At 41.7% G+C, this 25,252-nt stretch overlaps 1 protein-coding gene across 1 annotated transcript in view; it reads right to left on the reverse strand.

The window, feature by feature from the left end:
- LOC138558839 (cysteine-rich secretory protein LCCL domain-containing 2-like) overlaps positions 1–25,252 on the reverse strand; it is a 446,647-nt gene that overhangs the window by 167,020 nt on the left and 254,375 nt on the right. Inside the window, exon 7 of the mRNA XM_069642676.1 lies at positions 11,970–12,036. Coding sequence (XP_069498777.1) covers positions 11,970–12,036 — 67 coding nt within the window. The remainder of the gene's footprint in view (positions 1–11,969; positions 12,037–25,252) is intronic.

Here is a 25,252-nt window from a genome sequence, read left to right on the forward strand (position 1 = left end):
AACACACATTACGTTTAAAAAAACAACACAAATAATACGGATCCAAACTGTAAAATATACGTTTGCTCTGCTTGTGGTGCATTTGTGCACATATATCCACATTGTCCCATAACACCAGTGAGTGTGCATAATTGTTGTCATGCACAGGTCTCCCTGTACTAAACTGGCACTGCATCCTATTTTTTAAGTCAGAATTGTGCCTAGAAAACTGCTTATCCTAAATGGATAAATCACGAGTGCCCAATGGATAGAATTCCATGCGTCTGCGTAATTTATAATATCCACGCCAACAGACAAGCATTTTGCTTAACGATAACATCGTAAACGACTTCGATTTAAATGCCAGATCATTCTGCCATATAGGATCACCTTATTCGAGACAAGTATTCATATTAGAGCAGCATTCTAATTATTAAATTCAAAGTGTACCTGGTAACCTCCTTATCCTAAATGAATAAATCACCAGTGGCCAAAGGATGGAAATCCATGTGTCTGCGTTAACTAGAGTAACCATGCCTGGTTACAAGTATTTGCTAGCGATACCATCCGCGGGTGTGATCGTAAACTCCTGAGAATTGATGCCAGATCATTCTGCCATTATAGGCTCACCTTAATCGAGACGAGTATTCATTTCTAATATGATGGGCGTTGCCCAACAGTTATGTTGAGGACCGGATTTATTTTAGGTATTCATTTATTTTTTATTGATGGCAGTGCACCAAACCCTCAGGCATCATGGACCGTCCTGAGGAGTAGAAATTGTATGATTGAGATTGCCACTCTGGTTACCACCATAAAGTAAGGTATTAACTGGTGTTGTTAAGAACGGTACAGTAACCCAATGCCCGGATTGATTTTCAGCTGCAATCTTAGTCGTAAATGCATTAGGAAGGGTGCTGTGCAAGATAATATATTTATAAATCTGCTAGGCACGCAGTCATGTATAGAATAAGTAAAAAGCCCATCACTGAAATGACCTTGCATCATATGTTTCATGACCGAAATGAGAAATTTAGAGACATCTTTTGTTGACAATGGTGATAACCAGTCCTTGAACGGAAAGGAGAAACGACTAGTGGGTGTCTCTGTGATAGCTCTCTCAGTATTAAGCTCGCATATTTCAGAACCGAGCAAGGTGAGAAGTGCGGTCCTTAGGGTAAGCTTTCCTGTCCCTTTGGGGCTGGGTCCTTTAACAGAAGTCGAGTTTCCTGAGTAAGGAAACATTCCTTCCGCGTTTCAGTCCCGCGTTTAGTATCTGCTGGCGCCATTTTGAAAACACGCTAATATACCAATGGGGACGTCCCTCGTGTAAACACGTGTGACGCACCATTGCAATGCGTACTGATACCTAATAAGAAATACAGAAATACAAGGTGTCATCAACCCTAAGAAAAAGATGATTGACTGATGAGATGTCACCTCTCAGACTCCTCCTGTTAAATATTTGTGTTTGAAAATGTAGATATTCTAATAATAGTAACATCACAGCCAGATGCTTACCTATTGCAATGCTGGCCGAGGGCAAAGAGTATCCCTCCATGAGTGGAACCTCCGAACCTGAGTGCACGTTAACAAGGTCACTAAGATTTCACATTGCGATCCATGAACAATTAAGGGTCTGGTCATAATGTTCTCTGCAATGTAGTCCAGCCAGGCAGCATGAAAAGCACGTGCATTGCACCAGTGCAGCCCGCGGCATGACAGGCACATGCATTGCACCAGTGCAGCTCCCACCTGTACCAAAATAACACACACAGAGGATCACTCACTATATATGCGTGCAGACTCACACAAACACACATACACGTTCAAGCAGGCTTACACACATACACCATTCAACTCTCTCTCACACACATTTCATTCACAATGTGCACTCACACACTTTTTTTGTTAATTTACCTTTTCCATGACTCAATTTTTGTGTCCATATTCACACTGACATATTTTAAACAGAGAACCTCTTCATTTGTTTTGCTCTTTGGGTGACTTTGCTGCTTGACACCACACCACTCACAATCAGGAGCACGTGGGACGCGTTTGTTGCTTAGGAGCTGTATGCTTTCTGTGTGAATGCACACCCTACAATCGTTTCTGGGCTGGAATGTGGAATTCCTATATGCAAAGGACTACATTATCTTGAATGTGTAAATATGTTTGGTCATTATTGGCATCTCATCGCTAAAACCAACCAGGTAATGACAGAAGTGCAGGAAATTCCCAAATATGGCATACACCTCAGAGCACTACAGAACACTCTCAATTTATGTTCTTCCTTCTTACCCCCTGTCTTCCTCACTCCCTCCATTCCTCCCACAATTTCTTCCTCCGTCTTTTGTTTTTTTCCTTCCACTTCAGGGCCCTTTGGAACAGGCGTTATTGGCTATGTATATTGCACTGCCATACCCAGTTTCCTATTGCTGTTAGATTTCTAGTTTTAGCTATAATTTCTAGCTAAAACTAGAAACCATAGTGACGCCACTGGCTATAAAGTAGTGCTTAAACGTCACTTATACGCCAAAACCTTTAATTTGAGAGAGGGGAACGACATATGAGAATGGAGACAGCTACTGGGTCTCCATGTCTGTTCCAATCCGTTTGTCCATTCCCACCCACTACTTGCCCCTCCAGAAAGAAAAAAACACATCCTTCTGAGACCTCTATGAGCTAGCTTTATAGCAGAGTCACTTCAAATTTTGTCCTAAAATGTTATTTCTAAGCAGTCTGCTCAGAAATATATCTGTGTCTTGTAAGTCATGTTTCTTGCAGGTCCTGTTAAAAACAAGCACTGATAAGGACAACAGTTTTTTCTTGTGCATAGGAATTAGGTGTGTTTTTTGCCAGGCACTGCTATCCTATGCCCATATATACATTGCAACAGCCTCTTTCTAAACCTGCCTGCCTCTACTCTTCGCCCTCGGCAACTTATTCAGAACAGGGCTGCAAGACTTGTCCTTCGCCTCAAGCCCAGGGATCGTATCTCTCCAGGACTGAAATCTCTGCACTGGCTCCCAGTGGCTGCGAGGATGGTATTGTCCACAAGGCCTTCTGAGGCCTGGGGCTTCAATACCTTCAACTCTCTCTTCCTAAATATCTTCCTTCTCGAGCTTTTCGCTCATCCGCCTCCAACTCAGGGTCAGTCGCTTCTCCAAGCAACGAGATGGCGGTTGATCTCTTGCTTCGGCTGGGGCCTCCCTCTGGAACAGCCTCCCTGCCTCACTGAAACTTGAGGAGAACTTCCGGAAGCAGATCAAAACCTTTCTCTTTGCTTCTGCCTTTTCTCCTCCTCTCCCCTGCTGAATCCCTGGCTTAAACTGCACTGGTTACCTGGCCACGCTGTGACCTCGGGCCCAGGTCCCCTCCACCGCCAGTCGCACACCTGCACTGCCTTCCTGGCAACCCCTGCACTTGGGACTGTCTCTCTATCCCTACAGTCCCACTACCAGCACTTGACACCGGATGTCTGCACTTACCCTTGCACTTGCCACCAGCTGGCCGTACTTTACTTATTGTTATTATTTTATCCCATGTACTGCTCTTTCCCCTCCTCCTCTCCATTGCACTTTCACACTTCCCCCTTTCGATGCACTTGCACAATCTGAATGCCACCTGGCCTAGTAGGATCACTTCCAGTTTTCCCTCTGTTCCCCCTCCCTTGCCTCGTCGCGCCTTTAAACACTTGTATATGGGTGCGTTATAAATGCCATATCATATCATGTATAGGTTCGGCTGTTTTCATCAGGTCAGATACTGTCAATAAGCAGTGGTTGGCAAATGCCTAGCCCATGCCAACACAATAGCCAAAACCGTTGGCTTTCTCAATGCTTGTTTTAATTATGTTTTAAGGCTCAATGTGTTTCCCATGGGACGGTTCGCAAGGTGGGTCTTATAAATAGCTGGATGCCAATTTGAAACATTTTAGGATGATAACCAGTTTGGAATTTGCTCGAAATGTGTTGAGTGTACTATCTAAGGGATGGCATGGCTGGCCAATCATAAGTAGAAATAGTCAGATGATGAATCTTGGTGGTCATATTGGTGTACTTCTTAAACATAATTAATTCAAGTACCTCTTGGTATTGCACCATGCTTCAGTGACAATCATGATGGGATCGAGTTTATGAATGGGGTGTTTTTTAATGGAAGGGCTCCTTGCAGTGATTGTCACAGGCAATTGGTGCAATTAGAATTCAAAGCGATGGAGGGTAACTTCCATTGTGTAGGATAGAGCATGAAACTAATGTTTTCTACCATCCACAGAATAATGGGACTTTGGAAAGTTTCAACATACTCTTTATAGAAAGTATACACATGGTCATGGCAGCTAGAATGATTACAATGGCATGATAAAGGAACCCTCATGGGGATCGGTTCATTTACTGGTGACACCTAAAAGGGATGCAAACGCAATGGCAAAATATGTTCAGCATGGCTAAAAAGGGCATAATTGTCAACATAGATTTATCTATAGTGATGGATAGAATAAGAACAGCAGAAATGTACTGCAAAGTGATTTCAAGGATAGTGGCGTCACTAGGGGAAGGCATTTGTGACACCCAGCGCGGTAACTCCTGCACTTTGCCTGTACGAAAACTATTTTTTCACCGCAAACCAACATACCAACTCGCTCACTCTCAGATACGAGTGAGGAGCAAAGCATAATCTGCTTATAAACAAACAAACATCTGTTGACCTGCCCAAGAACACCCAAGAGACAATATATCACTGGTTTGTTACCCAAGCCGATGTCGTGCCCTTTTCATGTTCTCTTCCATTTACATTTTCACAAGAACAAGCTCAAGAGGCAGGGTACAGCTCTGGTTCGGTAATTCACAACTCTGTGCTAAACTTTTAAAAAGAACTGCAGTGAGGGTTAACATATATTAACAGTAGAGCAGAGCCAGTGTGTAAACGAGATAAAGCAAGGAAAAGAAACCCCGGGGGGCGTGGTTTGTGCGGGATGGGTGAGAATGCATACAGGCATTAGCGGCCCATGGGTGTACAAGGGGTGGGTTCATAACCGAAGAACATCAGCTGGATGTGTCCCGCCTCATATGCCACTGTAGTTCCCCTCTAGCAGTCCCATGCCAATAGATTTGCAACATAGGTGGCTAGTGACACCTATTGGCCAAAACCTAAAAAACAGGTGGGTATCAACTGTGTAGCAGTGATACCATCTATTCAGTCTCAAAAGTAGATTGTGAAATGGTTCAGTGAACATGTTGAAAATGAAGAGGGGCAGACCAGACCCATGTGGGATTCCATACAGAACAGACATATATTTGGTTTGAATGCTGAGACAGTGCTATCAGTTGCAGAGGAATAATTCCAGGCAGCGGAGCATCAGAAATATCCAACTGAACGAGAACAAAAGCATTATGGGCAGTATTTGTACTGTGACTTGACCTAACTCCAGACTGTGGTTCACCTGCCAGCTCTTGTGTTTCAACAAAAGCCTGCAGTTGAATTGTAACCATTATTTACAATATCCTGATGAGGAATGGAGTATTTGCAATCCTCCTAAAGTTGTCTGGTTTGACTGCATTGATCCAATGAGGGCTTGCTAAGAGGTAGAGTAGTCTGTTGTGTGTTATTATATGCTGATATATAGCATTATAGATAGTGATTGTAGAATACTGTAGAAGAATGTTGAACGGGTCTAAGAGATCTGGAATGTGGAAGGGAAAGCCAGTAAGAAGATTGGCATTAAAGGATAAAGATTACACATGGCAGACTCCTGTGTATTAATATTATAGTAAATAGATACATAACAATGGCGACGAGGGGAAACATGACCAGTGTAAAAAAGGGACAGAAGTACTGAGGCAGAAAAAGGAGGAAACGAAAGATGGAAAGAAACGGACACTGAAAAAGCAATAACACTGAATAAGCAATAACGTAGAACAGAAGGATATTGGAACAAGTGAACAGAAACGGTAAGGCACGCACACCGGTGCAAAGCGCCCATCGTCAAAACGAATTGTTGGATAAAAGGGGACATTCATTATTATAAATGATGTGCATGAGAGGTTAAGAAAGGCACTGCATCTTTTGAAACAGAATGGTAAACGTACTCACTTGAAGTGCAAGCATTTAACCAAGATGTAGGAGATGTGAGTATGAAGACATAGAAGAAGGTATTAGAGGAAAGCACCTAAGAGCATCAAAAAACGTGCCGCCATATTGATACAAAAATGTATTTAGAAACGCTCCCATAGCAACCCGGTACATGAGATAAGAACTGAAACTAAATGATAAAATGAAATGAAACTGAACCTTATGAATTCGACAAACGTAACGGAGAGAAAGCAATAGAGTTATCGCTTGTCATAAATGCAATTGCTGCTATATAAAAAGGTACACAAATAAGAATAATGGTAACAAAATAAGCTTGGACGAGCAATAAGCAAGTCATCATGAACAAAGAAAAGTGAAATACCGAAGGTTCATGTAAAATGAAGTGAAGTATTTGTGCAGCATTGGCAAATAAGAGAGAATGAAAGCAAAAGTACAATACAAGGCTGAAGCAATAACACAAATTTGAATTGTCTAGGAGAACAATTTGAAGTGAAATAGCACACAACAAAGAAATAGATACACCTGCAAATAAACACTGAATACTGAATAAGTGCAAAATAATAAACACATACAGTAAGAGTGAAAAGAAGCAAAGTATTGATCAGATAACAAAGTCAAAAGACAGATAAATAAGAACAGATAATCAAATATTGGTGGAACATTGAATAAAATGTCATCTGATAATGCAAATGGGGACTCAAGCACAAATTCAACTCAACTTGCGTCTGGGATATCATTGCCCATGAATCCAGTCAATTATTTAAGGTGTCCAAACCCTTTTAGTCTAGAGCCTCAAGAAGATCAAGGTCAAAGATGGCAATACTGGCTAGATGGATTCGAGCATTTCTTACGAGCATTTGGAAATCAAAATACTGTAAACAAGTTGGATATATTTATAAATTTAGTTGGTAAAGAGCTGAACAGTGTTATCAAAACAATACCTCCAGAGGAGAAAATTACATGTCAATTCTGGTAACAGCAATCAGTAGTAGACTGGTAATTCCACCAAACAAGGATTATGAGAGATATATATTTAACGAATGCACACAAGGTCTGAATGAGTCCATTGCAGAATTTGCATTAAGATTACAACAAAGGGCAGTATATTGTGACTTTGCAAATTACAATGATAATGAAGCGATAAGATTAAGAATAATTTAAGGATGTGTATCATCTCAATTCAGGAAACATCTGTTAAAAAAACTGCTTCCATCGAAAGAAGTACTAGAATTAGCAAGAGTCTATGAGAGAGTTGATACGCAGGCGGCGAACATAGAAAATCCAAAGAAACTGGACACCATTGCTGCTATAGGACAAAATGTACAATGGCAAAAGAGATATTCTAATGTGTCATCTGGAGCAGCACCTTGTCAGGATGGCTGGAACAATTTTCGTAGGATTCCGTTGGAAAGACAATGCTACAGATGTAGGTTTGAATTCCCACACAAAGGTCAGTGTCCTGCTTTAGGTCAATTGTGTCTACGATGTGGACAGGAAAATAATTTTCAGACAATGTGCCGAGAAAGAGCGATGGCACCTACATATAGATCTAGCACACACATGGTTTCAAACCATAGGTATGATGGTCAAAGAGGTTCCAATGTAAGACCATTTCCAGAGAAAGAGGTCACAAGGTCGAGTGGACTGGCAGGAGTGGCTCAACAGGTTCAACAACTAGGATTTGTTAGAGCAATGGATACTCTACAAATAGAAATGTCTGAGCAGAGGGATCTGGAACAAAATCAGGCTGTGAAATCATGTCAGAGTCAGAATCAGGAAGAAATACAAATTGGGAAACCCTATGAAAACCTGCCAGTGGAGGAAGAGTATGTGAACAAAGGTTAATATCAATATCAGGAGTATGATAGATACATCAAAGAATATGTAAGACTGATATATGACAATGGAGATGATAAAGTGGCCATAAAAGTTACTGTGAACCTAGGTGGACAAGATACACCGTTTCTAGTGGACACTGGTGCAACAGTAAATGTAATGAGTGAAAGGGTATATGAAGGTATATCGGCATTATATCCTTTAAGACCATCAAGAGCACAAATAATTGTGTGCTAAACAACCAGTGTTATCAAAAGGACAATTTCAATGTGATTTGATTCATGATGGACGTTGCATACCAGTTAACATGCATATTATAAGTACTTCAGCAATAGGTAGATGTCTCATTAGCTGCAAAACTGCCACGGAATTACAGCTTATTGATGTTAAGTATAAACAGTCGGAAAAGATACAAGGGGTTCCCTCGCAGCATCACAATGTGTGTGCTCTTGCAGGAGGGACATTGGATTTGGAAAAGATAAAAGAGAAGTTTCCACAGTTATTTTGGGGTGTTGGAAAACTGAAAGATAGTGTAATAGATTTACATATTGATCCATCAGTTCGTCCTGTTCCTCAGCACCCCAGGCAAATCGGGTTTCATCTGCAGACCAAAGTGTCTCAGGAATTACAGCAACTAATTGACAATGACATCATTGAGAGAGTTGATGGTGGACCTACGCCATGGGTATCTCCGTTGGTAGTGGTGCCTAAAGCAGATGGTCGTCTTTGTTTATGTGTGGATATGAGAATTCCTAATACAGCAATACAGAGAGAGCGATATCCAGGACCTAGTATTGAGGACATGATCATTTGTTTGAATCAAGCCACCAGATTCACGAAATTGGATCTAAAACAAGGATATCATCGGCTGGTAACTGATCCGGATTCAAGACCCATAATCACGTTTACGACACATGAGGGATTGTTTAGGTACAAAAGACTGGGTTTTGGCATTTCTTCTGCAGCAGAGATATTCCAAGTGATGATAAGTAGAGTTATTGTGCCAGTAAAGCATGCATTTAATTATAGTGATGAAATACTGGTATATGCCGTGAATAAGAGTTCGCATGATGAAGCACTGGAGCAGGTGTGCAAGATCCTTCAGGATAATGGGTTGACATTGAATGGTCCAAAGTGTGAGGTGAACAAGAGTAGTTTAAGATTTTTTGGACATATATTCTCAGAAAATGGGATCCAGGCAGACCCAGAGAAAGTGAATACCATTCTAGGGCTGGATCCTCCAAAGGACGTGGCTGAGGTGAGATCATTTTTAGGAATGACTGGCTCCTGTGCGAGATATTTGCCCAACAATGACTGATGCTTTGAGACATGTTTTGAAGAGACATGTGGCATTTCTGTGGAAGGAAGATTGCAAAGAACGTTTTGAGTTGATACAGAAAGAACTAGCTAGTGACCGGCAGTTGGAATATTTCAGTCCAAGATGGGAGACTGAAGTCAGGGTGGATGCAAGCCCGGTGGGTCTGGGGGCCATTTTAGCACAAACGGAACCAGGAAAAGATAATGTCAGGCATATTGTGGCTTATGCAAGTCGAGCGCTGAGTCCCATTGAACAGGCATATTCACAAGCTGAAAGAGAAAGTTTGGCAGCAGTATGGGCTTGTGAGAAATTTGATCATTTTGTAATTGGAAGACCATTCACTTTGATTACAGGTCACCAGGCTCTCCTGTCTCTATTTGGGAACCCCAGAGTTAAGATGCCTCAGCGGATTGAAAGGTGGGGAATTCATTTGCAGGAGTATGATTATAACATCATTTACAAGCCGGCAAAGGAAGCCAATCCTGCAGATTATTTATCTAGGCATCCCAAAGAGGTGTCTGAGAATAAAATGCAAGGGGAGGTAGAAGAATATCTGTCATATTTGTCTCTCAATGCATTACCATTGGCAGTCACGAAAGAGATATTTATGGAAAAAAGTAAAGAGGATCCTACAATTCAAGTGGCAGTTCAGATTGCCAAAGCTGGTAGATGGAAGTGTTGGAATAAAACTCAAATTACAGAAGACGGGGTGGATAGAAGAGATCTGGAGAGAATAGCCAGAGTGAGCAGTGAACTGTCGGCAACTGACCAGTACTGCTGAGAGGAAATAGGTTAGTAGCTCCTAAAAGGTTGCGAAAGGTACTTGTAATGCTGGCGCATGAAGGACATAGTGGAGTTGCAAATACCAAAAAGTTTCTTCGGAACCAAGTTTGGTTTCCTTACATGGATGTCATTGTTGAGGACACATTATAACACTGTATTGCTTGTCAAGTGACTGCGTCTGGAAAAAACTCTGAACCTCTAAAGGTAGTGCCATTATCTGATGGGCCATGGAATAGAGTAGCTATTGATTTCTTTGGCCTGCTTGAAGAAGGAGGGTATCTGCTGGTAGCTGTGGATGAGTACTCCAGATTTCCGTTGGTTAAGCATGTGGCATCTACTGCTTTCCATCATGTGTCAGTAGTTCTGGAAGAGTTATTCAGTGAGTGGGGCGTTCCAAATGTGGTTAAAACTGATAATGGGCCACCATTTCAGGGACATGAGTTTAGCAAATTCGCTGTACACCTGGGGTTTAAACACCAAAAGATCAAATCACTGTGGCCACAAGCCAATGGCATGGTTGAGAGATTTATGAACACGATAAAGAGAACTCGGCAGAAAGCGGTTGTGGATAATATGTCAATGCCTGAGGCAATATCCCAGATGTTGTGGAGCTATCGTAATACTCCTCATGAGATGACTGGATATTCACCGTCTGAGTTGATGATTCGATATACACCCCGAACCAGGCTTCCACAGAAGGAGGACTATACACCTGTGGAGGATGCAGAGGTCAGGGAAAGGGATAGGTTGAAAAGGAAAAGGATTAAAGAATGGGCTGATATCAAGAGGAGGACAAGTGAAAGTAAATTGAAGGTGGGAGAGTCTGTTCTGGTGCAACAAAGGCAGCGTAGAAAAAAGATACAGGCTGTTGCCGTTGAAAATCAAGAGGATTAAAGGTCCCATGGTGACAGCTGTGGGAGATGAATGTGAGATAACAAGGAATGCTTCATTTTTTAGAAGGCTATTTCAAGGTGGTTTGGAAGAAGATGAACATGAACATGTAGCAGAGATGCCTGAAGAAATGGATTTTCCTTTCTCTGATGACATTTCTGTAGGGTCTGTTGATGTTCCAGAAAGCTCTGGGTTGGTGGAGTCAGCATGTGATGTAAGTTCTGAGCTACATTATGTAGTTCCAAGGAGTCAGCCTTGTAGGGTGAGTCGAAGGCCGGCTCGTCTAATTGAGCAGATGTAATGTGAACCTGCTATGCTATAAGTACAATTGTACTTGTCAATTTATGAAGCCTGAACTGAGATTATAAGTACAGGGGGGGTTGTTGTGTGTTGTTATATGCTGATATATAGTCTTATAGAGAGTGATTGTAGAATACTGTAGTAGAATGTTGAACGGGTCTAAGAGAACTGGAATGTGGAAGGGAAAGCCAGTAAGAAGATTGGCATTAAAGGATACGGATTACACATGGCAGAATCCTGTGTATTAATATTATAGTAAATAGATACATAACATAGTCCATGAGTATTTTAAAGCAGGAGTGAAAAACCCTTTGGTAAGGTATGCATTTAGCAAGGTTATCAGAAAATGTGTAACAGTGTTGAAGCAATCCACAACTATCTGGTTAGAGTTGTTTCTGTCACGGCATGCAGTACGTTTCATGTTGGTCGCAATTTTTTTAAATTTCAGTAGACTTATCCTCACAAAAACCGAATCAGAGAGCAGATGGAGTAAGACACACTTATTCACTCCCAGATCATTCCTAAAAAGTGGGAAGGTTTTAGGTGGTAGCAAACTCCTTAAGAATTGTGCCCTGTATTTATCTTTTTGATACACCTGGTTACAAGAGATGAAGAGTGCTTCACAGCCCCAGCATAGTTCCTGGCCTGTGGTTTGAGCTTCAGTAGCCTCTAGACCTAAAGTGCGATTTTTTATGTTTCTCCAGTCACAACCAAGAAATAAATATCGACATAAAAATGTATATTTGCAATAAAAAGGTGGTCTTACATATGTGTAGATTTCCGTCCCCCATACTGTGGTCCCCTGTGTTAAGCATTCTGCAGGACAAAGAACCCTATAACAGAAGAGATAAATCAGTGAATTCCTCAGTGATCATGGTCAACACATACAGCATTTTGTCGATCAAAGTCATGATTTAACCAGTCTGAAAACCAAAGCTACATCAGTCATGTATTATAATACATGTTTCCCCCTGAGGCCCACTTCACTGTCTATCTGGTTCGTACTTCAATATCTCACCCCAAGGGCAGACTTTGTTGGCCCAGACATTGACTAAGGTGTGCAGTACTTGGATTTAGAAATGACTGATGAAGAAACTATTTTTCTCTGGTAGTCTGTAGATAGAACATATCTCCGAAAATATACATTCTGGAAGCACAGTGTTTATAGGTGTGCTACAGAAGGTGAGCAGGTCAGAAAAGGTTCTGACCTACAGACTAGCACGTTCCAGTTGCTGAATGATGTCCGCGGCATGAATCGCTACTGGTTAATATGCTTGAGGTGCTGCCTCAGAAGCCCAAGCCTGGTATCCTCTTTCTGTGGTACCTCTAATTCCAGGTAGGAGAACATGGCAGAATCCAAACTGCATCTGATATAAAGAGAGGGTCATCAGGTTGAGCGAGGGGATGTCGGTCCATTGATTGCAGGGGCCAATGCCTTGGTTTTAAGGCAGATGTTGGCAAATGGGCAGAACCCCTCTGCGAGACTCACTGGACTAGGTAAGCGCTGCACAAGCGTGTTTAAGCATGCTAAAGCACAAAGTGGCCTCTTGCATTGGCTCCTCTATACTGCATTTACACTGCCAATTGTGCTGATTGTATCAATTGTAACTTCTTCCTGGGGCATAACAGTAGCAAACCTTTGTTGTCCCGGCAAGCGTTACGCCTGGCAAAGGGCAAGCCTCCTGGTCGATTTGATTGTTCTTTTTTTCCTGGTTACTATTTGCCTTGCTGTACATTTTTATGATGAGAATTTCAAGAGTTAGAACCGTACTAAACAAATATATTCAATTGGTCCAACTGGATGTTGACTGTCAATAACAGACTCAATCCCCAATTTAAATACAATTGTCTCTGTTACCTTGAACCGTACTTTGCTTTACATCACCAATCACATATTAAGGCTCCAGATGCATCATCTAACGTGGTCAAGACTGATACTCCAGCAACTGGTCATTCTGTATATCTTGAACTACGCTGCCACCTGCCTTAACCCAAGGGATCATGGCAGCTTTATGCACATACTCCACTGGTCCCTTAAAATGCACTAAATCCCAGGCTGTTACAGGAAACCCAGATGTTACCATAGTTACTCCGGATGTGAAAGATGGGTTATATCATATGTCTTCGATTCGTTCTGGTTTTTCTAGACCCAACCCTGTTCCCTTGACACCAGGCATTGATCGGTTTCCTTCATCTAAATCCCATACCATTAAGACCCCTACTAAGATGCACAGCCTGAATTGTACACTATTAAATGCTCGGTCACTTCGCGCCCATTCCCTAGATATTGCAGGCATCAGTAGTGCACATAATTTCAATCTATTTGCCATCACTGAAACATGGTTACAGGACCATTCGAGACCGGAACATTGATTTAGCTAACCCAGATGGGTCTTCCCTATTACATGGTAATAAATAAGAATCTACAGGCGGAGACCCTGCTCTCATTTATAAAGACAATAAACAGTTTGAGAATACCAGGATGCAAACCTTTAGGGGTTAAAATTTATAGCACTAACTCCCTTGTCCTGCACTGTATAATTTTATATTGACCCCCATCTCTATTTCTAAACTTTACCTCCTATCTGCTAGAGTTTATTTTGTCCTTCATTTCTAATGAAGGACAGTCAGTTATGATGGGAGATTTTAATCTTGGATTTAATGATACTTCAGATGCAATGTCATCTGACTTGTGGTCCTTTTTTGATTCTCTTGGTTTCTCACAAATTGTTATAGGCCCTACATACATCAAGGGATGTCCACTTTATTGAGCAGTTGTGAGAAATCTGGCGACAGTTCAGACCACACACACCTCTCTTAGCTGATTGGACCACTAACTGATCAGCTTGAACCTAGCTCTTAACCATAAGCCAAAACGACAGACTAACAAGGAAATGTTTTACCGGAATCCTTGTCTTCTAACTGAAGGCAATATGTCTTCAGCCTTTCAAAACAGTATATACATGATTGATCAAGAGCAACCTCTCAATCAATTAGTTAGAAACTACTTTTTAAATGTTAATTGCATGATAAACATGAAAGACCATTAGAACTGATGGCAAGAAAAATAAATGGTATAATTTGCATCTCAGATCCAGTAAAACCAAAATTAGAGCTCTCGAGTGGAGCTAGAGGAAAGATCCCTCCCCCATCATTAATCATGTATTAAAAGGCAAACGGACGACATTTAAAAAGGCTACCATTGATGCAAAACATACATTTTACAAAAATCAAATTAATAGTGCTGACAATATACCCCAATATATTTCCGGTTTTACACTCTCTGTAACCTGGAGGCCTTCTCAGAATCGACACCTGCAAATGGTGTGAATCTTTGGCCAATGCATTCTGCAGCAAAATATCCAACATCAGAAATCACATAGCTAGGAAAGTAGAAGCGGACACATCTGCCAGGACACATTTTACGCACATAAGACAGCTGCTAAGAGTTCAATCTCTGTCTTCAATCTTCAACCAGTGACCTCAGAGCAAGTGTTTACAGTTATCGCCTCTGTGAACTTACCACATGTCTGGGAACAATTCTCCAGATGAGATTTGGAAGTGGGAGTATTGTACTACCTATTTTTGAAAGTTGGGAGTAAAATGATTTTTTAGGGAGTAAAAATTTAAGCCCAATTCCCAAAGATAGTATTTTATAAAGTATTTTATAAGTGAGTAAAAATATATTTTAACTGAAAAGCAGAAATGTTTTTGTAATATTTATTTCTTAAATTAGTTATTCATGCACAATAAAAGATACATATTTCTTTTTCTTACAATCGGGCAGTTAAAATATAAACGTTTCTTCCTGTGGTACTACGTGCACCACTGGTCCAAACATACCCATGGAACTATGACGGTGAAAGCCGGGACGCAGGATTCTACATGGCATTTTTCTATTTTTTGGGGGGGGTTTTGCCAATTTTTAGGGAGTAAATGTGTCCGATACACCCATTATCTGTAGGGCTGTTTCATCTCACGTCCTACTACAGAGCAATGGTGAGGTCTTTTCAAGAACTTGCTACTAAGCTCCTGTATGCTCTGCCATTTAATCGTTGATGTTTAAATAATCTTTTTTTTTCAACACTTTATTTAAATTTTCATATAGAACAAATAATCTAGTAGCACATGGGTTCCAAATTTATACAGATTAGAATTCAACCTAAGAATATTCTTCTTATATTATCATATATTTCCATTCTGATCATATCCATTAAATCATCTCAAGTTGCTGTAACAAAAATTCCCAGTGCACATAGGTCAACAAAATATAATACATAAAGACAAACTACATAGACTGAACAGGACAAGTCACAAACAAACACACATGTCTTCACACAACAAACCACTAGGCAGATCACACACAAATCTATAGCTCATATATTGCACAAAATCACGTGCAACCGTACATCTCATTGAACGGTCCCCATAACTCCAGGTAAACCTACTCCCAGTTTTGCTTCAGCAACATATGCTTTTCAAAGTTTGAAAGAGTCTGCACATCTGACAGCCAACCCTCCTGGTCGATTTGATTTTTCTTTTTTTCCTGGTTACTATTTGCCTTGCTGTACATTTTTATGATGAGAATTTCAAGAGTTAGAACCGTACTAAACAAATATGATCAATTGGTCCAACTAGATGTTGACTGTCAATAACCGATTCAATCCCCAATTTAAATACAATTGTCTCTGTTACCTTGATAGCGTACTTTGCTTTACATTGCAGCAGCTTTTTCCTTGTTTTACACACTCTCAGGATTTGCTTGGTCACCACAATCAGTACTTTATCAATCCAATATGGCGAGTCATATGCCACATCACTCCTACCTTTGAGTGAAATAAAAACCACAGCAGATGGAGACCTCGGGAATGCCACCCCCAAGATTGCATCCAATCTATCAATCACATCCTTCCAGAAGTCTACAACCCTAATACAGTCCCCTAGCATATGCAGCAGCGAGCCCCTTTCTTGACCACAGCCCCAGCACACCTCGGTGTCATGCATGCCCAATCCACACAGGAGTCTAGTAGAGGCGACCTAGAATTCTCTGGTGAGTATAGCGTAAATTCAAATCCTTTTTAGCCCTTGTCGCCACTGTCTACAACCCCTTGCCACTCTTTTACTGATATGATTCTGCCTAGCTCTTCAATCCAGGTTTGCCTCAGCTTCTCCCAAGAAATTGTCAAGGAGTCTTCAACCGGCATCATTTTAAGAAAGGTTGACAAAATACGGGGTGGTGCATCAAACAAGTTGCATACCTTCGGCTTGTCTTCCATTGATGCACTCAGCATCTTCTTTCTTTCAGATAACAAGGCCTCCAGAGCTTTGTATCTCTTGAGCTCCCCATTACCTGAGCCGTACTTCTGTGAAAGAGTTACAAAGGGCGTCATTTGCCCTTCCTGCCAGACATCTCCAATCTTCAAGACCCCTTTCTTAACCCAACTACACCAGTTTAATGTCTCATTATCAATCTGTAATCTGGATTATGCCAAATTGAAGCCCCGTAATGCATAAACAGGTTCTGTCCACAGCCCAAAATCCAAGTTGTCAGCGCAATCTTAGTAACATTGATAGATTGTAATCTTGCCGACAGCTTAGACATTTTTCCAAGTGAATACACACTATCTAGGCAATATGGCAACAATCTATCCCTCTCTATCGATACCCATAAAGGCACTGATCCCCCATTTTCAGTAAAATAGTTGGCAGATTTTTTCAACACGAATCCCATATGATACATTTCAAGAATTGGATAACCAAAGCCTCCATTCCGGAAACTACGTGTCATAATGTATCGTGGGACCTTTGGCCTCTTTCCAGTGCCTCACAGAAATCTCTGAAATACTTTATCAACACGCTTGAGCACCTTCTTGGGGAAGTTCAAAGGGAGTGACTGCATAATATACAGTACGTTTGGCAGAAGCATCATTTTAATGGCATTCACTCTTTCCAAAACATTCAGAGTCATTCGCTCCCATCTGCGGATATCCCTTTGGGGCACTTCTATCAGCTAATTGAGATTAAATTCCACAACTTTTTTCAGATCGCGTATAAGGTAGACCCCCAAATATTCACCACTCGTGTTTGCCCACTGACAATTCCAATCAGTTAATCTTCTACATGATGAAGACTCCTTAATCAGGGAGGACACAGATTTCTCCCAGTTGATTTTGTGCCCTGAGAGACGACCCACTTCCTCAAATAGCTGTTTCAGCAAGGCCCCCCCTTCATCTGGGTTAGCTAGAAGCATGGTCATGTCTTCTGCATAGTCAAGTACCTTAACCTCAGCATCTCCCACTCTCAGACCCCGAAGGCGTTGCTCATGTCTGATATAAGCTATCAGGGGTTACAATGCCAAATTAAATAGAAAAGGTGATAGCGGACAGCCTGTCTCGTACTCCTAAACAGCTGAAGGGACGTAGATAATTCGTTATTCACCCAAATTCTAGCGGTTATGTTGGATTGTAGCGCACAAACAGCGTTTAGAAAGAACGGCCTGAATTCTGTTTCCAGTAATGTGTATTTCAGAAAGGTTCAATTAACGGTTCTATGTTTTTCCATCGCCGGTAATTTCAATGCCTGGCATTTAAACGTGGAAAGAATTCTGAAAATGTTCATCACATGTTTTTATTTTGGGGGGGTTCCGCTGCCCAAACCCCACCCCCACTCCTATTGTTACCTACTCCCTACCCCCAACCAACCCTTCATCTGCCTATTCCCACCACCCCTAAACATATTGTTTACCATTTTTGTAATTCTTTCCACGTTTAAATGCCAGGAATTGGAATTACTGGCGATGAAAGGACGTTATACCCAACTAACACTCAAATGCTTTCTCAGCGTCCATAAAAATTAACAACATATTTTCCACTTCAGCTTCTGGAAGTCCTATAATGTCTACTAGCATTCTAATGTTATCATATCCATATCTCTGCTTCATTAACCCTACCGGGGACTAATCAATTAAATCCCTTATATATTTGTCAAACTTATTAGTTAGTATTCTAGTGAATATTTTAACATTCACATTGAGCAACAAGATCAGGCGAGAATTACTACATTTATTATTATCCTTCCCTGGCTTTGGAATCAGGGTGACAATCACCTCTCTCATAGATGGACAGAGAATCCCATCCATCATAAAACGGTTATTTAGGTCACAAAGTATGGGTGCCAGCTTTGGGCTGAACGATCTATAACATTCTACCTGTAATCCATCCATGCCTGGGGACTTCCCGGTATTAAGTTGGTTTATTGCCATTAAGACATCCACAATATTAATAGGGGCATCTACCAAATTCCCTCCCTCCCCAGACAGACTAGGAACGTTTATTTTTTGGAAGACACTAGCTAGATCCAAACTAGAGGGATGAAGCTCCTCCGTATATAAAAAGGCATAGAAGGTCCGGAAACAATAACAAATGTTCTTCATTTTAACAACCATTTCACCTGACCCATTGTCTATCCTATGAATATACAATCTCTCCATCAAACCCTTCAATTTATTTGCGAGGAGACGACACCCTCGGACTCCCTCCTCCCAATATTTTAGCTTCATAAAGAAAAGGCCCATTTCCGACTGTGTGTCCATCTCACACTTTAGCGCCTCCTTAGCCCTATGCATCTTTAATTTGTCACCCATATCTTTGGACAAGGCATAATTCTTTCGCAGGTCACCTAGCTCCATCTCCATTCCTTTTAAGTTCTCCATTCCTGACTTCCTTGCCCTAGAAGTCCAATACATTAATTTACTGCGAACCGAGGCCTTAAAGCAATTCCATACTATCAGAATATCTGCCGACCCATTATTCTCTTTAAAGTAGAAGGAAATAACATTCTCCAAGGCCTTATAGGCTTCTTCATCTTTTAGTATGAACACGTTAAGCCTCCACCTAAAGAAATCAGATAGATGAACTTCCATTTTAAATTTTAGCATCACCATTGAATGGTCCAATAAACCACGTTATCTTATACTCGTCTCAGACGACTTTTCAATAAACCTGTCCGAGATCAGGAAGGAATAGAAGTCGTGAACTGGAGAGTCAAATGAATATTCTCTTTCCCCAGGATATAAACCCCTCAAAATGTCAATTAAATCAAATGTATCCGCAAAACCTTGAAATTCTTTGCTCATGCCTAAGCTCGTAAACCTGCATGCACAGGACCTATCCACCTTATGATTTCGTACACAATTAAAGTCTCCCCCCAGAATAATACATTCTCTATCCATATCTCACAGACGTGTGCTTAAGACTCTGAAGAAAGGCACTCCCTCAGAACAAGGTGCATATACAGAATCCAAAGTCATCAACATTCCCTGGTATCTCACGTCCACCAAAAACATTCTCCCCTCACCATCCACTGTCACTTTCTCTATAGCCATTCCCAGTCCTTTCCTAATCAGAATACCCGCCCCTCTTGACTTAGATGAATAACAGTTTAGTAATACCTTCTCATACCTTGATTTGTTTAGTAAATTCTCAGGTTTTTCTAGTAAGTGAGTATCCTGTAAAAGGACCACATTGCACTCTCTCTCCAAATCCTTGATAAAATGCTTCTCCTTTTTTTGGGGCAGTTTAAGCCTTTAACATTCCAAGTAGAAAGTGTCAACAATCCCATCTACAAGTATACATTTCTACATGCGTGTAAAACATCATATGTTTGTGCATTATCTTTTTTCCTGCTATGCTGGCTGTAAACACTCAATGGTACATTCAAAGTATATTTGACTCTAATTCTTAAGCCTATTACAGCTTGGGCATTTGCCGATGGTGCAGAATATTCAGAGCATGTTCCTTTTCCCCATACTAGAGACAAACACAAAACAAAGATACAAAAACACACAAACCAATGCATATTTTGAACAAAGTCAGTCCAGAAAACAATTGGCTGTTTAAAAGCAGTAATATATACAATTCATCCTCTCATCAGAACTATACCCTCTGAACCTCATGCCTCTGTTTAGTTAATGTTATTCCTATTTTTACCTTTGTCCACCTTATGTGAACTAGACGACATTCAGCAGTACATTTTTCCCAACAATCCCTAGTAAACCTATCATCCCATCTCCCAGCCATGTGTGAAACATTTCAAATCCTTTACATTCGTCACTACATATCAAGTTATGTAGGCAGTGTTTTATAGCTAAAACAACACTGGCCTGATAAAGAGGAGAAGATGCGGGTCATTCAAGACTATCATAGTCTTACATTAAATTTCATAATTTTCAATGTGCAGATATTAGGAATTATGCACAGTGTATTCCTAGAACCTTTGCCATAAAGCGTTTCGGAGGCTGCCCTGCTATTTAATTATCCCCTATATTGCAATATTATTTTGAAAATATAACCATGAGGGAAATAGTCCTGGCAAAAAAAAAAAAAACAACAACAACACAATGCAAGAGTCATGGCAATCTCTTGGGGCATTTGGTCAAAAGCCAGCCCAGCTCATATCTACAAACTATTACGAGCAACTCACTCGTACTGTCTTCATCGCCGTCATCAGCACCTACCAGGGACTCTGCTGCATTTGCCGGAATATACTTGTTAATTCCTCGCTGCCTCTAACAAGCGGCCGCCGCCTCATTACACGGGAGGATCGCTTCCTGAAGTTAGCCATAACTAGGAAACAGCGTTAAGGTGTTTCCTACTGAGGCGAAATAATGACGCCGGTAGGTACTTTCCTCTTGCTCTCTTCGTATCGCGTCCAAAGTTTCAATCAAACAAAAAAATAAATATAACCGTCAAACTTAACGGTTATCTATGATTTATATTACTAGCCTAATATTGAGAATGAATAAGTCAATAAATAAAAAGAAAGGGAATTAGATAGACAATGGGCCTCATTGGCCCTCATTGCAACACCGGCGCTAAACCATGGCGCTATTAGCACCATGGTTGGTGCCGGTGTTGTAACGGGTCTGCCATGGTTCAATGGGGAATTACCACCCCATTCCAAGGTTGGCGGGGCGGTAATTCCCCATTGAACCATTGCCCTTCCCCATTCCCATTTCCGCCCCATAGGGCTCTATGGGAATGGGGAAGGAGCTAAGTACGGTACAGCAAATTGTGGTACCGTACTTAGCACCAAGGTCCCTTTGCGGGTCCCTACTTTAACGGCTAGTGCAGACCAGCCGTTAAGGTCGGGTCCCACAAAGGGACCTCGTAGTAAGGCGCTAAGTGTTTAACGGCGCCGCAGCCTTTTATGGTGCCGTTAAACACTTAGCGCCAGGGTCGTAATGAGGCCCATTATGACCCCAGCGGTAGCCTTGCTGGTAAAAATGGTGCAGCTTCCGCCGGAGTCATATTTTTTTCTGGCGCCTATCAATGTGGAATTACCAGGGAATTACAGCCCGGCAGTCCCGGTAATTCCCCGAAGCCAGGCGCCGGAAAAATTACTCCCCATTCCCATTCGAGTCCCATAAAACTCAATGGAAATGGGGAGGACGGAAGCACCCGGACCGTTAATAACTGTGCCAGTGCTTCCGTCAATGTCTGCGAGTGGGTGCCGTACAGCCCGCCACGTCAGACCTGGCGGGAAGGATGGCACACGCCCACAGAACTTGGAGTGAGCTGGTCCGGTAACAACAGTGCCAGCACCGTTGTTACCAGACCGGCATACTCATAATGAGGCACAATGTGTATTATCAGAAAAACCATAAGTATGTTATAGAGATGACAAGGTGCTCGCAGACAAACACGTTGTGTAAGCGTTCCAGTATGAAATAAAAGCCACACTATCTCACAGCATTCCTCTGGGTGATAGCTTCCATGGGTTCATTGTCTAGGTCAGTCAAAAAGGCCTCTGCACTACTGTAGCCTGTGAAGGAGTGTACCTGTCCCTCTAGGATGAAACGAAATATTGCTGGGTAGGCAACATAATATTTTAGCTCCTTGCTCCTTGCCTTTTCTTTTGCCATATCAAAAGCTCTCCTCTTCTCCAGCACATCTTTGCTCAGGCCTCCAAAAATCATTATTTTATTTCCTCCCCAGGAGAGATCAGCAGCTTCACGTGATTTCTTCAAGATCATTTGTTTAACAGGGAACCTTAGAAATTTCACAATAAAGTGCCTGGGGCATTGACCAGTGCATGTTTCTGGCCCAATGATGTTTCCATTTCCAGGAATATCTTTGGGTCCAGGTTAAGCAAAGTAATTAGTGTTTTCTCCAGGAAAGCCATGGCGTTGCCCCGCTCCACATTCTCTTGAAATCCAGCAATCCTAATATTGTTTCTTCTGGAAAAGTTCTGCTGCTCTGATAGTTTTAGAGCCATTTTCTCATTTTGAATCTGTAAGTTTCTTATCTGGTCAGCCATCCTCAATGTTTTGTCATCCATTGAAGTAAGGTGTTCCTCCACTGTGTTCACCTTTGTTGTCAGCTCCATGTATCTGTCTTCAGCATTGAAGAGTTAGTCCTGATCGCAGAAACGTCCAATGTCACTTTGGTCAGGAGGTCCAGTAGTTTGTCATCTCTCTTTTCAGTGTCCTCATCACCTTTCTGCCTCATTGCAGGTTGGGACACCTAAGTTGAACATGGGTCAGTCATTGTAGCAGAGAATGTTCATGCAACAGGGCACAGGAGCACAGCTTTCAAGCTGCCATCTCTGGTGTTGGCAGTTCTAGAATCTTAAATAATCTTTTGACCTTCAGGAAAAGACAGAAAACCTTTCGGTTCAGGTACCCATGTACTCTTCTTTCTTTCTCTTTCTCTCCTACTTCTTTATCAGTGGATATAGCACTTGGAGGCCACGGCCACGGGCACTATACACATATGAATAGCATAGCATCTTGTCTTCTGCGATGAATCCCACGGGTTCCTCACTGAACCCCTGCTTAAAGTCTCCTCCCAGGTGGCCACGGAAAGGCAGACACTTCCTGATACTGACCTTGGGGGTGGTGTTCTGTGGGAGGATCACCAGGGCAGAGAAAAGGCTCAGGGGAATGGGAGGAGGCCATGGGGTGAGACACATTATTTGTCTCCTTCTAAGGAAGTCATCTTACAAATGGCCAAAGGATATAATTGCTGGTCGTCAGAATAACCTAGCTGTTCCACATATTGAACATCTAAATATGAGTGAAATCAGCCTGAACTCCTGTGGTAGAAAGTGGAATAAAATCACTTCTCAAACTAACTCAAAAAGGGGAAATGGAAGAAAGTTTGCGAATAATAACTGGCAAAATCTAAAAAGCCTTATCCCTCTTTTCAAACCAGACTGATGAATAATTTGTGTGATAATCTTTTCATGAATGTTGTAGAGAGTGGAGATCAAATCAACAAAGTAGACAAGGTTATAAAACCATACTTTGTTGAATGGGACTTCAAGTCCAGAATTCCCTCAGGACTGGGACGAAGAAGAGGAATGCAGAGGAATACTGCTGTAGGAGCCATCAGCTAATTAATGTAGATGACCTATGCTTGAGGAAGACTGAGGGGCTTAAACATCCCCTCAGATGCAGGCCGTAGAACGACTAAAGCAGCAGAAGCAGCAGCAGGAGAGGAAGAAGCAGTGTGGGCCATGTATGCAGAGGAAAGTGAAGCTGGAGGCAAGAGAAGGAACCTGGACCATTGTAACGCCAGAAGCTGTGGCGGGTCCTGAGAGGGTTATTGCCTCCGTTATTCCTGTTGCAGAGATTGTGCAGCAGGAAGCATGAGAAAAGGACACTTGCCCAGTAAAGTTTCATTGTGAACAGTTCACGCAGCAGGAAGCAGAAGTAGTGAGGGAAGTGTGCCCTTTTTAAAGTCTTCAGGTGGCTGACTGGCGCCTTAGCCTCTCCGGAGCACAGGAAGCTCCAATTTAGAGTTGCGTGGGCAGAGGCGGACCATAGGAGGCTGCTCGACTTGCTGTAAAGAGCCACAACACCTGAGAACACCAATCTGAGGGGGGGCATGTGACTTACACGTGAGTTCACATCTTACAGGTGACTCCGGAGCGCTCCAATGCTATCTATGTGTTCAAAGCAGGCAATTTCACTAGCGTGTGAGTGAAAGAAGCTGTTATGATAGTTTTGAATGCAGAACTCTTCGAAAACCATGAGAGTTATATTTATTGAAACAAAGTGACTATGAAGGCAAGCGTGTGAGTTGGTGGAAGGCCCAAAAACCCAGTTGGGAAGCTTCAATACAAATACAAGCTTACAAGTAATACCTAAGCCAAGAGTAATTAAAAACTCAGCAATACCAACACAACAAATATTGCTCCAGACAGGAGGGGAAGATTGGGATCCCCAAGAGTTATAAAACATGTTGTTCATGCGTTGTGAAACATAAACAATCAGTTGATACAAACATACATTGCCAAACCCAAGACAGGAACAGAGTTAGACCATATCCTGGTTGCTATTTTGGTGTTGGTGAGGGGGGAGAAAGGTGACAGACAATTGTCGTTATCCATTTGAAGAAAACAACATGTGAAACCTGTTCTTATTCCAGGACGAGTTGGAACATACTATTTCAGTGCAAATAATACAGACAATTGTTGTCCTTTACTTGGAGAAGATAAATGTAAATCCAGTTCTAACACCAGAGGGAGTTGGAATATACTATTTATTTTTGTACATTGTTGAAGGAACATAACTTTTGTTATGAAGTTTAAATTCTCAAGAACTGTGTTGGAACTTTGTGGCAAACCAGGATTTCCAGATTTATTTTGAACTGTGGTGCAAAACCTTGCTCAGACCCGTGGAAGGGGAATTCACACATGGTATGAGAAGAGACAGTGATCATATTGTGACTTTGATTATTTTATATATATTGATTGAATTGAATGTCCATACATTCCTTATTGCTTTATGTCATGTACAAGTGTGAGAGACAGATTTCCTTTTTTAGAGTGTTTTCTTTAGTTTATTTCAGGCAGGGAAATCCTCGTCAGGCTAGGGATAGTGAGACATTTATCCAACTTTTTATTTTTTTTTAAAACCTTTATTTTTGGTATTTAACACACCGAACAAATACACACCCACATTAGGGTGGATTATCAACTTTGCGCCATTAACTTAGATCCCCTCCACCCCCCACGTTCCCCCGCCCGCCCCCCCCCCCGCTGCCT

This window comes from Ambystoma mexicanum, chromosome 1q (genome assembly GCF_040938575.1).
Source record: "Ambystoma mexicanum isolate Mex_15411 chromosome 1q, UKY_AmexF1_1, whole genome shotgun sequence".
In the NCBI taxonomy this organism is placed as follows: Eukaryota; Metazoa; Chordata; class Amphibia; order Caudata; family Ambystomatidae; genus Ambystoma; species Ambystoma mexicanum.